At 34.4% G+C, this 17,900-nt stretch overlaps 3 protein-coding genes across 5 annotated transcripts; 1 reads left to right on the plus strand and 2 right to left on the minus strand.

Moving 5' to 3' along the window:
- Window positions 1-299: 299 nt before the first annotated feature.
- LOC142239001 (SRSF protein kinase 3-like) lies at window positions 300-8,004 on the minus strand. Of its 3 annotated transcripts, none has more exons than XM_075310766.1 (4): window positions 7,898-8,004; window positions 6,150-7,074; window positions 2,369-3,370; window positions 300-2,286 (listed from the first exon to the last, which is right to left on the minus strand). In XM_075310766.1, the coding sequence occupies exons 2-4, from the start codon at window positions 6,889-6,891 to the stop codon at window positions 1,361-1,363; spliced, it is 2,670 nt and encodes an 889-aa protein (XP_075166881.1). In that variant the 5' UTR covers window positions 6,892-7,074; window positions 7,898-8,004; the 3' UTR covers window positions 300-1,360. The 3 variants fall into 3 exon arrangements, with proteins under 3 accessions (XP_075166881.1, XP_075166882.1, XP_075166883.1); XM_075310767.1 differs by lacking the exon at window positions 7,898-8,004 and adding an exon at window positions 7,150-7,434; XM_075310768.1 differs by lacking the exon at window positions 7,898-8,004 and adding an exon at window positions 7,146-7,434.
- A 2,352-nt stretch (window positions 8,005-10,356) lies between these two features.
- Window positions 10,357-12,838, plus strand: LOC142239003 (conserved oligomeric Golgi complex subunit 4-like). Its single transcript, XM_075310770.1, has one exon. The coding sequence runs from the start codon at window positions 10,437-10,439 to the stop codon at window positions 12,750-12,752; it is 2,316 nt and encodes a 771-aa protein (XP_075166885.1). The 5' UTR covers window positions 10,357-10,436; the 3' UTR covers window positions 12,753-12,838.
- A 569-nt stretch (window positions 12,839-13,407) lies between these two features.
- LOC142239002 (protein phtf-like) lies at window positions 13,408-17,528 on the minus strand. The gene is made up of 11 exons (XM_075310769.1): window positions 17,229-17,528; window positions 16,838-16,980; window positions 16,506-16,777; window positions 16,254-16,441; window positions 15,530-16,196; window positions 15,266-15,473; window positions 15,074-15,208; window positions 14,614-15,013; window positions 14,419-14,548; window positions 14,056-14,313; window positions 13,408-13,996 (listed from the first exon to the last, which is right to left on the minus strand). The coding sequence occupies exons 1-11, from the start codon at window positions 17,252-17,254 to the stop codon at window positions 13,769-13,771; spliced, it is 2,655 nt and encodes an 884-aa protein (XP_075166884.1). The 5' UTR covers window positions 17,255-17,528; the 3' UTR covers window positions 13,408-13,768.
- Window positions 17,529-17,900: the final 372 nt, after the last annotated feature.

The raw sequence follows: 17,900 nt of genomic DNA on the forward strand, positions 1-17,900 counted from the left end.
TCATGCGGTCTTAAAATTCATATTTCATCATGTTTTTAAGCTAAAGAAAGTTTGTTTTCATAAAAATGTTTGATTTGGATCAAGTATCAATTAGGAAAACGATAAATTAAAAAGGTCCACATCTCTTTTAACATATATTTCAACACCACACATACCTAAGTATAGTAGTATCTCCTAGAGAGTTTATTATTGTTGCTTTGCTTTTTATTAAATGGGGAGGTGTTATTACTATGATAATAATGTACATCATACAAAGAATCGAATCATATGGGTGAAAATAATAAATAAAAGAAAAATGGTATGAGGAAAATAAGTTAATTTATTATGTATTATGTTGTATATCATTAAAACAAAGTCATTTAAATGTGTTTTACAGTTTAAAGCGCGGATGTGTTTTTTGTTGCTATTTTAAAAGAATATACAAGTGCAAAATTATTTAAAAAATATACAAGTGCCATGATTCAAATAATTTCAACATATAAACCAAAAATTAGGAATAAAAGAAACACAACACTATGCGGAAAACAAATGTAATAGAAAATCTTGGTGTCATATTACGATGATGCATTTTGTTTTATTCATTATTATTTGCTAACTGATAGTTTTAGTCTTTCTATAATAAAGGTTTTCGCATGTGAAGGATTTCTAGTTTAATTCTAAAAACAAACATGACAATTTCTTAAGCTTTTGTCTCATTTATGTTGAGTTTTTGTTTGTGGGGACTCGAATATACCTCACAATGTGACGTGTTCTTTTTGTATAAATAAATAAAGGAAAAGATGCCTAAATGAATTTAAGAACATATTTGATAAAAAAAAAAACACCACCGTCTGTCTTGTAGACGCATGTTTTGCATAATGAAACTTCATTTCTTTTTAAAAATGCGACGCCATGTAGTTGTTTTGCGCCAGCACAAATTTTGCGCAGCATTTGTTCTTGCAGGATTAACCGCTTGTGGTGATAACGATTTCGAAGTTGATAAGCGCCAAATTGATGACATTAACGACTGTGAAGGAGATCTGTTATTGGTTGATGGAGAAAATAGATTCGTCTCAGATGGTATGGCGGCGGGCATAGATGGAGAGCGTAAATATGAGTTGGTCGACGATGACGGCATCGTTGTAGCCGTTAGCAAACGTTCGCTATCAATGGGAGGTTGCAATGATAAACGGGGCAATAAGCGTCTTTGTTGTTGACATGTGGGAGGAGATGAAGGTTGTGGCGGTGATGTTGAGTTCGTCGTAGTGTTATGCGTGTTAGTGATTGGTGTTGTAGTTGATGCTGACGAGGAGACGATCGGTATGTTTTGCTCGTGGTCATCGGGGAACTGGAGTTGGTGGCAGGGACTAGACAGTGTATTTTATCTCCTTAGCCATGGGTGTTTTAGACATTCAGAAGCAGTAGCCCTTTTAGCAGGATCAAATTGTAGCATAGGCTTCAAGAATTCGGCAAATGCTTCGGCTTCACTCAGTGACCATTCATATTTTTCATGTAGGACATCGACCAGACCCCAGGGTTTGAGACCAGTGATATTACGCAATTCCCCTTTGCGATTAAAACTAGTCTTTGCGTAAGCCCCTCGGAATATTATATGAGGAGGTATGGGACCGAGCAATTCAATAATATGGGCAATATGATCTTCATCCCTTGAATAGTTATCACCCGAATGAGGTTCGAATAAGTAATCACCGGTAGCCAATTCAAAGGCCATACAGGCAGTACTCCATATATCAGCTGATGTGTCGTAACCGGCACCTAATATTACTTCTAAAGAACGATACTGCCGTGTTTGAATGTCTTCTGTGAAATGTTTATCGACCCAACAGGCATTACCTAAATCAGCAATCTTAACATCAAAATCACAAGGTTCCAAGGCGGGATCTTTTTTGCACTCGCGAGCCTCGGATTCCGTTGTTGGCCCGTTATTAGCTGTAGGTTGGTGTAGATGCAATTGTTGCTGCTGTGGTTGCTGTGTTTGTGTTTGATTACCGTTCTTATTGTTTTTCTGATTTGCCTTATTGTTTTTAGGTTTTGTTGGAGGTTTTTGTTGTTGTTGTTGCTGCTGTCCCTGTTGCTGTTTCTTTTGTTTGGGTCCACAGTCGGAGGCATTTGATATCTGTCCCTTTAAAGTAACTGACGAACTGCTCGTTGAATCATTCAGCTCTCCTTTAATCGTGTTACTGCCACTACTCGAAGATGTTGTTGAATTTCCAGCTGCAGTAGGTTTAATGGCTTTATCATTTTGTTGCTGCTGCTGCTGTTGTTGTTGTTGTTGAATAGCTTTTTCTGAAAAAACAAAAATAATAAATAGTAATAAAAATATGAAACGAGTTCTTTGTTTTATTTCGGTGGAGTATCTTGTACTTACTCTTGTTCTTCTTTTTCTTTTTCTTCTTATTTTCCGAAGTGTTTGCCCCAGCATTGGGTTCTGCACCATCATTTTGTTGTTGCTGTTGCATTCCACTATTCGATTTGTTAGGCTTGGATTTAATGTCGATCGCTTTATCTTCAACGGCATGCTCGTCATCATCGTCCGCGTCTCCGTCAGCGGCCTTCTCTTCAGCAGTATCATCTTGCAGGTCATATTCTTCGTCGTTATCAACATCAGATGCATCGCCGTTCTGTAAACATTTTCCAGTTGCTGTAGAAACTCCGGCTTCAACTTCATTTTTAATATTATTCGACATTTGATTGGGATCTTGTTCATTCGTGGTTCCACTTTGCTCTAAATAATCCCATTGCTTTTTGAACAGCTCTAATCGTTTTTTGGCTTTCTTTTTGAGTTTCCTTTTCTTGTTTTTACTCATCTTGCCCGTAATCTGAGGCTCACGATATTCCTTAGGAGCTCGACTAACAAACGATGGATACATCTTAAAATTCATAACGTACAATTCGGTGGCTTCGTTAGCCAATTTCCTTACGTAGTTTTCATTTACGCACAAAAGCACATTCTCCGGTTTTATATCGGTGTGTATAATTTTGCAGCAAGTGTGTAAATAATCTAGACCTTCGAGCACTTGTCGTGTTATGGTTTTTACATTTTCAATGGGTATGCCACGATAATTGGATTTACGTATAAGTTTTAAAAGATTGTCTCCAAGAACTTCGAACACCATGCAAATGTGTGTTCCGTTTACACCCGTTATCTTAAAGTCATCCAACAATTGGACGGTTTTCTGCCGCCTTGGATTGTTGGGATCTGAATCACGTACGGATTTGAGTATTTTAATTTCATCTCGTGCGGTTTCGGCAAAATGTTGAGCTGATTTTACAATTTTAATGGCCACATAACGTTTCTCTTGCAAATCCCAGCATAGCCACACAGTAGAGAAATGGCCCCAACCTAGCTTTCGGACGACATGATAGCGACCTATAAATCAAAGTGATTCATTAATACCTTCATTAATACGCACATTAAATAAATCGATTATATGACATAATCACTATATGTATAACCTAATAAATAGATGAAGTCGGTTATATTGATACTATCATCAAACAGATCCATTTTAAAAAGGTTCTCATTTGCTTGTCTGTTTGGACTGAATATTACAGTGTCACTATTTTGTTGGATATCCATGTAAGAGCTACTTTACATGCTAACCGTGTATTGTCAATTTATTGCATGATGATGTGTTTTTTTTTTTTTTTTTTTTTTTTAATCATATCCCATCCAATTGACCATCGTTATGGTCGTTGCATTCTTTTCAACTATTTCACATGAATGGATGTATACATTTACATTTATAGAGATAGTATGAGTATAAAATTCCATTAAATCGGGTGTTGGAAATTGAATGAATTGTTGTATTCAATTGTATTCACATTATGTTGAACTTGGTTTTTGAAAATTTTGCTCTAAAGAGAAAACTTTAATTTGGAAAATAAAACTAAAATCGTAAAAACTGTAGCTAAAAATTAAAAGTACCGCTGAAATCGTCCTGGGTTTATGAATAAAACAAGGACATAGCGCCCAAACACATAATGCAACGAGACCCCCTGCGACGTATTTCATAAACTTTAATTTTTATACATAACCGTTTTGACAATATAATTATTCAAAAATGAAGCGAGATCATTTGAGTTTAATTATTGAGGATTAAGTTAAATAATTTTTTAATAATAATCTGTCGTTTTAAAATTCCAAAGATAATTTCTTCAATAGTAGTTTAGATATATCTATAGATGTCTAAATCTAAAAAATATTTTTAAACAAAACCTACACAATATTAGACACGATACAAAATCAAAACAGACTTAGAGACAAATTTAAACAGCAATTTATTTATTTATTTCTATTTATTTAAGCAATTTAAAGCCTATTATAGACCGTTATATTTTTTAAATTAGTTTTATGATTTAATGCAATGACTAATCTGATATAACCTGCCTAATAAAATCAAATATATCTTTGAACATACAGTGAGCAAAAAAACGTTGAACACCAATATGAAATAAATTGTGAAACGATGTGGAAAATATAAAGTGAATATTTTTTTACCTTAAATTAAATCTCGTATCTCAAACTTTAAGGTATAATAAATATATATTTATTTCATATTTTCCATATTATTTCATAATTTGTTTCATATTAGTGTGCAACTTTTTTTGCTCACTGTAAGTCTCAATTTCGAATTATTCTCGAAATATCTACAATAATCTAATTTTTTGTTAAAAACAAATTAAATGTATTTGTAAATAAATTGCCTGATAAGTATTCGCACTGTAGATATACTATAACTTAGTTTTCTCCCAAACGGTATCTCTTTCTGTTGTTTTTTTATATGGCAACATTTTCATCATTCACAAATTTGTGAAATAGTTTCGAAAAAAATATTACAAATCTTCCATGTAAGTAAGATTCATATCTTCTTTAATCATATAAACACCCTAGTAATCTACGGCAAATAAGTTTACGTTATCAATGCAACTAAAATAATAAGCCTAAAAGAGAAGAAACAGGACAAGATAAACAGGTGCTCATTCCGCATTTTTGGGAGACATCGTTTTTATTCTATTTAAAAACATGTCCTCTCACATTATGACACATACAGAAGATCCCCATACATGAGGTTGGCGTACATAGACAAATATTCTGTGACACACTTGTAAACGGTCTCTCACATATGTATTTATAAAAAAAAAAACAAAGCATATGAGTGAGTTATAGGGCTTATGGCCCTATAAACTAGAAGTTTCTTAAACATTTAATTAGCAAAAATTAAGTAGCGCAGATGGCCCACTATAGGAAACCCCATGTAGTTACGCAACTGGTTTGGGACACTGCTGAAAGAAAATGTGTTTGTGTGGTTGATAATGTAAACAAAAAAAAAAACGAAAAACAACAAAATCAGTGCATAAATGCAAAAATTTACAATGATACATCCCTTGTAACATTAAAATAGTCATTTGATGATGACAAACCCACAACCAGAATAATAAAACAGAAGATCCATACATACGGAAAAAAAAAGAAAACAATTAACTAACTAAATCGTTTGATTGATCGACATTGTGGTTTGTTTTTGTTTTTTTGTCATTCCTCCATGTAGTAGTAGTGATTCATATTGTCTACGAAAAATAGTAAGCACATGAAATTTCTCATTCATATTCGGAAATTTGTAAATAATTAACGATATGCAGAATCAAGCAAATGATGTGTGTGTGTCATTTATTTGTTAACCAATATGGGTGAATATATTTAATCTTGTTTTGCATTATTGTATAAAATGCAAATAGAACTACAGAACACTTTTGAAAAGTTCTATAGACGATCAAAAAAACTATATTGAAAAACGAAATACTAAAACACATCACATCATTTATAAAGTAGTGATTTTTTTTTGAAATAAGAAATTAGCAATGTTACTTTTAGGATAGTTTTACAATTTCAAATTATTTCGATATTAAAAAAAAATCATATTTACTTTTCTTAAAATATTTTTCTTAAGGAGGTATTTTTTATTCATTTTTGACTCTTTGTTTTCTGACTGAGACATTCGCTTTGGACTAATCCTATCATAGATAAGAGTGTAATGTACACACAATCTAATATTTATATCGAAATCATAGTTAACAATGTCGACAGTTTGGAAACAAATATGGCCAAGAATGAGGTTTCTTAACAAGCATATATTGTTTATACGTACCTTGGAATAAATCTCCTATATTTACTGGATGATAGCCTCCCTTGCAATAATCTTCTTTTAATTCTTGTTCCTCATTTTCACTATTCAATTCTGATTCTTCAGAATCATTGGAAGAACTACGTGGTGGATATTGATAAATTTGTTGTTGTTGCTGCTGCTGCGCTTCTTGCTGTTGTTCCCGTTCCTGCCGTAGCCGTTGTTGTTCCTTCATGTAGTGAGCTTGATAAATGGGATCATTAAAATATTGTTCAACCTGACAGTACATCAAATAATCATTCGAATTCTCCAAGTAATTTTCTTGAGGCAAATATTCGTCATTGGGAACTTCTGTTGGATGAATAAAGGCCGAAGATTTGTTTGCCGATGTACTTGTGCCAACAATGTATGTTGTAGATTCATCTAAGGTATTGGACGATCCTGTTATGGGCGTATTACCGGCCAAAGAGTTTGAACCACTTGACGAGGGTGCAGCACAAAATGATTTTGATATTTTTGGTGATATGCCGCAAACATCTGGCATTGCACTGGGCGACTTTAAATCATTTGTGTCATCCTGGAGATGATTGTTAATAACATCAGATGGTGTTGGGTTTGCATCGTTTATTTCATTTTGAGACATATGCTGTTGTTGGCCACAACCAGAATTGCCATTCGCTTTTCCACGTTTCTTATTTGGCTTGTGCCTCTTCTTTTTGGCTTGGATAGTCAAAACCCGTCTGTTGACGTCAGCCTTGTTGTTCATTTTCTATATGTGTTTACTTCGAGGCGGCGATAGAATACAAAAACAAAAACGTAGAAATCGGGTCAACTTATCTCAGCTCAAACGCTGCTCGCTGCTTATGGTTGCAGGTTTTCTTCAATAAATTGAAAAGCAGCGCTTCATAAACAATCCGGGAGTCCTGGCGACAAACAACGTGTTCGAGTCCTAAGCAAAAATACATAACAGATATTAATATATTCATATAATCAACATTATTTGCAACCAAGTTCACACACATACACAAACTCAATTCCAAATCAACATTCAATCTGCAGAAATGGGTGGTTAGAGAAAAACAATAGCATAGGCGAGGCACGAGAAAATCTCAGAAGTTTCATTCACTGATAGTTTTTTTTTTTTGTCAATGGTAGAAAAATGTATTGAAATTTATTTGGCAATTGGGGTAAAACTACTCTTTAACAATTTTTATTTCAACTGGTTTTCACTTCCACACGAATTATTGAACACCATTACTTGCGAACACAATGAAACGACGGTATGGCGAAAAAAATCCATTATTCAAAGAAACTATTTCGAGAAACCCAATTGTACATCTACAATACAAATATATGTTGTAAATATAAATAAATAGTCCATATAGAATAAATTTGAAACCATTCTTTATAAAATACAAAGCAAATCGTTTAAATTATTTGCTCCCTATAAATGTTTATGCTATCGCAAAGCGCCGCATATGTCATTGTGTCTAACTGATAACCAAAAGCGAAGAAATAGAACAATATAAATGGCAGAATACTCATATGCCTATCCTTATCTATCATATGGAATGTAGCTTATACAAGTTTTCCTTTCGGCATCTCTTTCCCTCTACTACACCATTGCTATATATGTATATTTTCGCATATTTTTTCACTCCAAGTCAAAAAGAATTTTTGCACGTCTGCGTTTTACTATACACTATAGATATTATTTTGTAGAATATTTAAAAAGCACTTAAATGTTATAATATTAATCTATGTATTCTTACATTGGAAACAACAGACGCAATATAAATATACAAAATAACACGTTGTTTTGTAGCCAGCACAAATCTATTTAATGTGTATCTCTGCAATAGAGTTGCAAAAATATCGATATCGAATGCCATATATACAATATCGATTACTCACCAAGCTATCGATACCAATGGACAAATTTTAAATATATTTGTTTTTATACGTATATTTATAACAAATTTTACGCTTTTATGTTGTTCATGAAGAGCGAATGATCTTAAAATTACATTTTTTGAACTTGTAAGTTTTTAATTTAGTTAATTGTTTGTTGCATCATAAATGTTTAAATTTTTGTTAAAATTGTTAAAACGAAAGAGAACAAAAACGTTATTTTCTCTTATTAATCTTTAATCTTCGGAACCATAGAACTTATAATACATAGATGAGCCATGGGTGTCAAACTTTGTTTGACAGTTCCGAAGATTAAGAATAAACGAGAAAAACAAGTATATACGGCCGTAAGTTCGGCCAGGCCGAATCTTATGTACCCTCCACCATGGATTGCGTAGAAACTTCTACGAAAGACTGTCATCCACAATCGAAATACTTGGATTGTGGTATCTTAAAAATTCTTAACATCGTTTTCTAAATTGTGAGTTAGTCCATACGTGGTATATATTAGACAAAAAAGTTATGTATAGGTAAGTCTACAAATAATTACGAATCGATATGGACTTTTTCCACGGTACGTAGAGAGCCAGAATTGAAATATGGGGGTTACTTATATGGGGGATATATACAATTATGAACTTGATATGGACCAATTTTTGTGTGATTGGAAATCGATTTATCTGAGGGATATATATAACTATAGACCGATATGGACCTAGTTAGGTATGGTTGTTAACGACCATATACTAGCACAATGTACCAAATTTCAACTCACTCGGATGAAATTTACTCCTCCAAGAGGCTCCAAAACCAAATCTCGGGATCAGTTTATATGGGGCTATATATGATTATGGACTGATATGGACCACTTTTGGCATGGTTGTTAAATATCATATACGATCACCACGTACCAAATTTCAAGCAGATCGGATGAATTTTGCTTCTCCAAAAGGCACCGTAGGTCAAATCTGGGGATCGGTTTATATGGGAGCTATATATAATTATGGGCTGATAGGAACCAATTGCTGCATGGTTGTTGGATACCATATACTAACATCACGTACCAAATTTCAACCGAATGGAAAGAATTTTGCTCTTCCAAGGGGCTCTGGAGGTCAAATCTGGGAATCTGTTTATATGGGGCCTATATATAATTATGGACCGATGTGGACCAATTTTTGCATTGTTGTTAGAGACCATATACTAACACCATGTACCAAATTTCAGCCGGATCCGATAAAATTTGCTTCTCTTAGAGGCCTCGCAAGCCAAATCGGGGGATCGGTTTATATGGGGGCTATATATAATTATGGACCGATGTGGACCAATTTTTGCATGGTTGTTAGATACCATATACTAACACCATGTACCAAATTTCAGCCGGATCGGATGAAATTTGCTTCTCTTAGAGGCCTCGAAAGCCAAATTTGGGGGTCCGTTTATATGGGGGCTATACGTAAAAGTGGACCGATATGGCCCATTTGCAATACCATCCGACCTACATCAATAACAACTACTTGTGCCAAGTTTCAAGTCGATAGCTTGTTTCGTTCGGAAGTTAGCGTGATTTCAACAGACGGACGGACGGACATGCTCAGATCGACTCAGAATTTCACCACGACCCAGAATATATATACTTTATGGGGTCTTAGAGCAATATTTCGATGTGTTACAAACGGAATGACAAAGTTAATATACCCCCCATCCTATGGTGGAGGGTATAATAAGAGCACGCACAATCTCTTTCGTTTTCCTTTTTGTAGTTTGCCAATTTTACACAAAATTAGAACGTTTATGATGCAACAGAGGAAAGTTCATATTTGAACAAAAAATTGTAACCAAAACCGCTCTTTTTAGGGAGATGAGAACAGTTATTTTAGTTAGGATCATAGACCTTATAATACATACAGTATGTCAAGAAAGTCTTTTGACATTGCCAAATATTTCAAATTCCAGAAATAATTGAAGTAAAAATCGAGTTGTTAATTCGTTTTGAGAAAAATAAAATATGTATACTTTGCAAAATACATAATAAAATATTTTTTAAAATTAAATTATATTTAATTTTGGAACAAAACATAAGTTTTATCCTATTGTCAAAACACTTTCTTGACATACTGTAGATGAGCCATGGGTGTCAAACTATGTTTTCTGTGATTGTTTTTAAACAGCTGATGACAGTGTTGCATATTTTTGGAGATGTCCTGGATAAACGAGTACTCCGTTTTCTTTAAGTCCTTCATGGCTTAGGGTATCCAGTGCTAAAAGAAAACAGCCCTAATGTGTACCTTGCCAACCACCCATATATTTTTGATTTGATGAGGTGTTGCAGAATCAGCTGATTGTATTTTGGTCTAGCCAGAAATCAAATTTATTGTTTGTGGTTTGGTATATTTGGAAATGATTTTGTCGGCTTTATTAAAGGATGTCGACCTAAATGTGGACAAAGACATCGATATTGTTTTATCCAGAATAAAAGCTGAGGAGGATAGTGTTAATAATGACTTGGATATATTACTTGGCAAGCAATGTCAAATTGAAGCCAAATTGGGAGGCATAACCAGAGCTATTAATAAAATAAATAATGTTGCCAAAGATACAAAGAATCTTGATAGTCAAATCGTCCACACGGCCTTGTTGGCAACTTCCGTCAGTGCTAAAGTGCGAAGACTTGATTTAGCTCGAAGCCGAGTCTCTGAAAGTCAGCAACGTGTCCACGATCTGATTGATTTGCAGCTATGTAGTCAAGGCGTGACAACTGCTATAGTTGACGAAGACTATGAAGTAGCCGCAGCTCATATAAGTCGTTTCCTTGCCATGGATTTGCAACTGCTAAAACGTACGGCTGATGATGTTCAGGGGTCAGAAAGCTCAATTATTGAATCTGTACGCACTCTCGAAGCTGGAACAAAAGAAATGCGCCAAATTACAGTTAATCGATTTGAAGAGGCTGTAAAAAAGGACGATTTAGCATCGGTTGAGAGATTCTTCAAGATATTTCCATTGCTTGGCCACCACCAGGAAGGTATTGAGAAATTTTCCCATTATATATGTACCAAGTTGGCCACTAAAAATCAGAAAGAATTACGGAACACAATGGATTTAGCGAAAGCAAATAAGCGGGATCATATAGCCTACGCGGATGCAATGACATCCGTACTCGAGAACACCGCCAGAGTTATTGAAGTTAACCAACCCATAGTTGAAGCCTATTATGGGCCTGGCCACCTTTTGGAAATGTTGAAGATTTTACAGCGTCAATGCGACGATGATGTTAAAAATTTATTAACTGCATTCGTAAAAAATCGCCAAATTGAAATGAAAAAACAAAAGATTAATGATGTTCGTACACGCAATCCTTCAACAAATTCATCGGGCTCTTCTAAGCTAGGACATTATCGTATGAATTCAGGTGGATCCATTGATAAATTAAATCCAAAAGACATCGATGGAACAATTGTAGAAATAACAGTTATGCACTCGAGGGTTGAATTGTATTTCAGGTTTATGAAGCGACGCGTCACCGCCGATATTGAGGAATGTTCTGAAGATAAATCACTGCGAAGTGAGAAAATTGAAAGTTTAAACAAAGTTTTGCAACAGTCTGACTTAAGGCGACAAACACAAGAACTTTTGGGAACATACCTTCTATTTGAAAGATATTTCATGGAGGAGAGCGTCATTAAGGCCATCGCACTCGATGTCCATGAAAGTGGGCAGTTATCATCCTCAATGGTGGACGATGTTTTCTTTATATTACGAAAATCAATACGACGATCCCTAACTACAATGTCCGTCAATGGTACTTGTGCCGTTGTCAATAATGCTGCAGCTTGTTTGGACAACGATTTTGTAAATGCTTTAAAATCGCACTTGCAAACGGGATATCCCTCGGGTTACATTGATTTAACTCAAGCCTACAATGCGATCCAGACTTCGCTTCAGCAAGGAAAACTACATTCCAGTGATAATGAGAAAGCGCGGGTGCATTTTCTTGTACATCTTAACAACGCAGACGTAGCTACCGAATACATTGATACATTATGGCGAACCATGGAACACGAAATTGGAGGGGCTTACACGACCATGACCACCACAGAGAAACAGTTAATCGAAAGCTGCCTATCTGAATTAAAATCCGTTCGTGATACTCTAAAGGCATGTGTAGATTTTGGAATGCAACAATTGCGGTCAAGTGCAATTAATCCAAGACTTCATCCTTGGGTTGATAACTATCTGAATTACAAACATCAATTAACCGAAGATGAATTATCTTCATACGAGGCAGGAGAAACTTTCGTACAGTTTCTCATAGTGCACATAGATGGATTGCTAAACACATTTAAACAATATCTAACGCCACGAAATTATGACGCACTGATAAGTATAGTTGCATCTGAGCTAACATTGCGATTGGAAAAAACTATAAAGAAATGTATCTTTAATCGGTTAGGTGGTTTAGTTCTCGATCAGGAGGTTCGTGCTTTAGGAGCCTATTTAGCTAGTGCAACTTCATGGTCTGTGCGTGACAAAATGACTAGATTAACGCAAATCGCTACTCTATTGAATTTGGAAAAAGTTTCAGAGGTAAACGAATATTGGAATCCACAAAACTCTTCGGAGCTGACATGGCGTATTTCGCAAAATGAGGTCAAAACAATTCTTACCTTACGCTCCGATTTTCGTATGGAAGATATAAAACGCATTCGTTTCTAGGTATATTAACAGTATATATAGTAAAATAAAATTATCACCCGCAATATAATCTATAGTCCATCAATAAATATATTTTAGATGCAGAATTTAAACGTTGTTTTGCTTGAACATTTTTAAAGTTGTCCCAAATTTATAACGTGCTCCTCTCTCACAAAAAAATATTTTTTTTTTTTTTGGCTTCAACTGCGACTTTATTTCATTAAATAAAAAAATACTTATAGTCAGTGTCATTTGGAATAAATCAAGGCCTTTAAACCCATCCCCAATTTTAATAAAAAAATATACCACAATATGAACTAAAACTGACCATCAAAATTAATTAATTAATTTCGATAAATAATAATTGCCTGTGTTGTGCTTGTAATAATTTTGTTACCATTGGGATAAGAAAATAATTTTTTTTTAAACAAGGACATCATGCCAAAATTTCAATTTGGTAGCTTATAGCAATTTCAATTTGGTAGCTTATAGCATGATAAATAATGATAGTATGATAAATAATGAAATAATGAAAGAAAAAGTTCCAAATTGGCAATCTTGTATCTGAATAAGTCAATCCCACATTTTATCGATGATTCAGTTTAATTCGAAAAAAGTCACAGCAGATCGCATTTACGCCATTCCCCACATTTCCTACACCAAATACAAAAAGATATTTTCCATTTAGATTGTGATACAGTATAATTGATTTCCTTAAATGTATGCCTCTTTTTTACTTTTAAAATAATTTTAGTTAATCTCAAGAATACAACATAAAACATATAGACTAAATATAATTGTGACAAAATAATTTACTTCTAACTTAGATAAATATTGCATCTAAAATGATCAACAGCATATGTATATTCGACCTTGTATCTTCTATAAAGAGTTTCCCATTAAAAAAATCACAAGAGAGATTGTTCTATGTTGGGGTGCATTAATTTGGAGAAGTTACGTTAGGTACTTATTCGAATATACATAGCATTTATAAATACAAACTAATATAATAGGCTAATGTAAAAGAGTAAGGTACATTATTTGATTTTTATTTTATGCAATTTAAGTTTAAAGCCCAACATCTCACTGAGAACCCCAGATAAGGCTGATAAGATCACAACTTTAATAGTCGTAAACAAGTATGGATTGGCACTGAGTCCCGAAATTTTAAAAGGAGTCTCAAGCTCTTTCAACAAATCGGCAGCCAGTTTCAAAACACTATTGGATACCATAAGTTCGTCTTTCTTCTTCGGCTTTTTTTCAATCTGATAAAGAAACAGTTAAAATACACTGCACAGGAGATTTAATATATTCGAATATTTACCTGCAAATATAAATTAATTTGTTCCGTTATTAAAACTGAAACGGACCGATATTTATGATGTATCTTATTGCCCAGAGTCATAAAGCGTAATAAGAATATGCCGATAGTGCTGGACCACATTAAGGCTTCTAAATTTAAGTGAGAGTGAAGATGGACAGAATCTTTAAGCCATTCTACACTCAAAAAAGCCAGCAAAAGCAGTGTAACAATGAATGCTGCAGATACAATTATATCAACGGAACGTTGAGGCCCTCTTTTCTATAAAGAAATATGTAAATTACAATACAGGTAGATTACTTCTATGTGTCAATCCATAAAAGTGAACATATTCCTCTGCAACGAAAGTGGATGATATATACAAACCTTTAAGTAGGATCGCACACTTAGCCAAGTTTTTATGTTTCTGACTTTATTTAATCGAAAATGGGGTAAATTTGACTTTCGAGCACGTCGCGATGATGTCAAATGCGAGAATAACTTTGCATAGAGAAATCTTAAAGAATAATAATGAGAAGTTAGAGTATGTTCTAGTGTGATATTCCAATTTGGTCCTCTTACCGCTGTTTGAAAGTTCGTTCGGCAACACTGAAAATCATGAAGAGTATCATTGTTAAACATAGGCGATTTATAAAGCCTATCATCAAAATTGTTCTTTCCCATTTCGTGTGGCCAAATGCAAACCCAAATATGGCGGTTAGCGAAAACGATGCTTTCTCCCACAGCATCATGGGCAGATCGAAGTAATTTATTTCACTAGATTTTTCCGAATCCATAGTAATTTCGCACAATCTGCAGAAAGAAGGTATCAGGGAAAGTATAAAGGAAAACAATATACCGATGTATATGTAGTCATTTGTTTCCGGCATTAACTCTACATTTTCAATAATGGAAGAGGAAATTTCCAAGACAGACATTTGTGCTTTCTTTATCTCTCGATGATCCCAAACAGTGCAACTAACTAAAATCAAAGAAATTACAAGATTATATTTCAATGAGATCATCTCTGGTATATTCTCACTTCTATCACTGGTTCCATGGGGATTTAAAATTGTGTTTGGCGTATAGTCCAAATCAGATACGTGTTCGTCAGAATATTGATTGGCTTTGTAATCATCAGAATTATCATAATCCGAACTGTAACTGCATTCGTCACCTAAAGTAATTTAATAAACATTTTTAGTCTGTAGAATAATTAATCAATGCTTCTTACTATTTGTTGTTATGCCCAACCATTCGGTTGCAGATGTAGTGCAGTCGTTGCAGTTTGATGTGACCTGCGACGCTGGACTCGATACCAGTTCACCATCATCACCCTCTTCTTCAGTCTCATCGCTACTAACATCTCTCGTTTTATTGATTGTCCTATTATGGGCTATATATTCGACATTAGACGCTGCTATTTGAACTTTGTTTTTGCGCTAATTGAGAAAGATTAACCACTTAATACAACGAAATATTTCTGAGAAATTCCTACCTCCATTAACTGCTCCACTCTTTCATGATTGTTTAGTACACTACGTAAACGCAATGCTTGTGGAGAAACATTGGTATCTTCCCCACTCGAACTTTTGCCATTGAGACTTTCAAAACCATCATCATCTCCAACAGTACGTCGTAAATTTTCATTTTCTACGACATTTTGAGGTGTTGGCTGAGGTGCTGGAAGTGCATTGATCATGTCAGTACTATTTGTTGTTCTACTGATTAAATCATCGTAGAATTCTTCAATATCATTACGATCCGTTTTTATGGGCGATGTATTTGGACTGTTTGAAGATAAACTAGACATATCACCTTGCTGAGAAGTATGGGTACTGCTCGTTGTCGAAACCGATTGTGGTGATGTTTGCTGTTGTTTTTCCTGAGTGTGTGATGCAAAGGTTACATTTCGTTTCCCCATACAATTATTATCTGTTTGAGACATTTGTACGTTTTCGAGATTGGTAAGTTCTGCGGCCTCTAACTTATTGTGTGGAACGAATGGAGCGTCAATTTTCAAAGATGATGGAGGAACTTTCAAAGCACTAGTACTTGCTGTCACAACATTAGTAGTAGATACATCTAATGTTGACTTGCTAGGATTAGCAATGAATTCATTAACACCCGACTTTTTATTTTCCAGTTGGTCATGATTGCGTAGCCTAAAAAAAACATCATGTATAACATAGCTTATTGTCACCATATAACAATGCACTTACTTAACCAGCTTTTTTCGTCTACGTAGTTTTCCAGTACTTCTTTGGCTAGCATTTGAATATCGCCTCCTTTTACACTTTACTGATCCACTTTGCTGCGCTATATTGGTGGCTACTATTTGCGAATGTATTAAACTTAGAAGAAGACTTAAAGCCATAGGAATCAATAGCTCCGATATTGAAATCACGTGCTGAAAGTGGGAAAAATCCTTATAAATGTAATACATTTGGGACTAAATATAGAGGGCGATTTACTTCTGTATCCGATTTTTCATCGTTTGTGTATGTTGCCGTTCGATTTGTATCAGCTTTACCTTGAATGTTTGAATCATCTTTTACATTATAGCTGTATACTGCTAAATTTACCATTTGGCTCATATATAGAAAAAATAATAGACCGAACGCATTCGGGGAAGTCTGTTTGACCCACCATTGGGCATACAATGGGAGGAAAAGATAGCGCAATACTGATAGGCGTATCACAGTTGTAAGCGATTGCTTGGGCTTTGCCTTGGGGAAAGTAGAACCTGTGGTTATATTAAAATATTAAATCTAAACTCTGCTTGAATTAATAAAATATGTTATACCCCTAACTAAATCCACATCTATAAGCTCAGTTTTAAGTTTGGCAGTCTTAAGCGTCACTCCGCTGTTGAAACCATCTAGTATTTTCATTTCCACTGTCTTCTCCCATGGTTCTTTGTCATAGGTTCCAATCTTTTTCTGATACCTACAAGTATTTAAGGAGTACATTACTCAATTTACTTGAAACGACAAATGACAATCTGGGAGACACATTCCATTTTGGTCTTAGTATCATCTGTTACAGATTACCAATAAATTTTCGGCATATTGTGTATGACATTGTATTTCCAAATTCTCAAGGGCATCGAGATTGATTTTCTAAGTTTACCAATCTCCACCCTCGAGGAGTGTGTGCTCTGTAAAATAATTCCTAAGATTAAACAATTCACTTACCATGAAACAATTTCATCCAGTATCATAATTTTGGTAAAAATTAACAATCAAACAAGAATTAGTGTTTACTATTGTTGATAATGAATGGACGAAGAAATTATAAGAGACAGTGATGAAAAAATCTCAAGATTCCAAAGTATAGTTGGTAATGGAATACTCGCAATGTATTCATTGGCTTATTTCTCTTTTCTAAAATCTTCTTTAATGTGCTATTTTATAATTAACTTTCAATTTAGAAATTTGTTGCTGCATCTTTTGTTTGTATATTTTCGAGTACTTTTATGCTCAACATAAACCAACTCACAAACTTTCCCATCAGCTGTGAAGAGGCCAAATTATAAGACTAGTGTCCAGATTATAAGATTTGTCATACAACTTATAGAGTAGGTTGCAATTAAAGATTAAAGTTATTGCCAATCAACAAAAATACATTGCTTTTATTCAACATGCTTTCAAACCTTTCTCAAGGAGTATAGGCCGATAGTGCAGTGCCTGTTTTAACTAAAGGTGGGTATTAAGTTCGCTAAAATGGCTAAAATGGAAGCTATGTCACTAAAAAAACAGGCATAAATGTTGTGATGGTTTAATTAAAACACGATTAAATTAGTTAAATGAGAGTTGAGTTTTATTATGCGTGCTTCTTTTAAGAGATGTTAAACAAGAGAGAGACTT

The sequence above is a fragment of the Haematobia irritans genome, chromosome 5 (assembly GCF_050003625.1).
Source record: "Haematobia irritans isolate KBUSLIRL chromosome 5, ASM5000362v1, whole genome shotgun sequence".
NCBI classification, from domain to species: Eukaryota; Metazoa; Arthropoda; class Insecta; order Diptera; family Muscidae; genus Haematobia; species Haematobia irritans.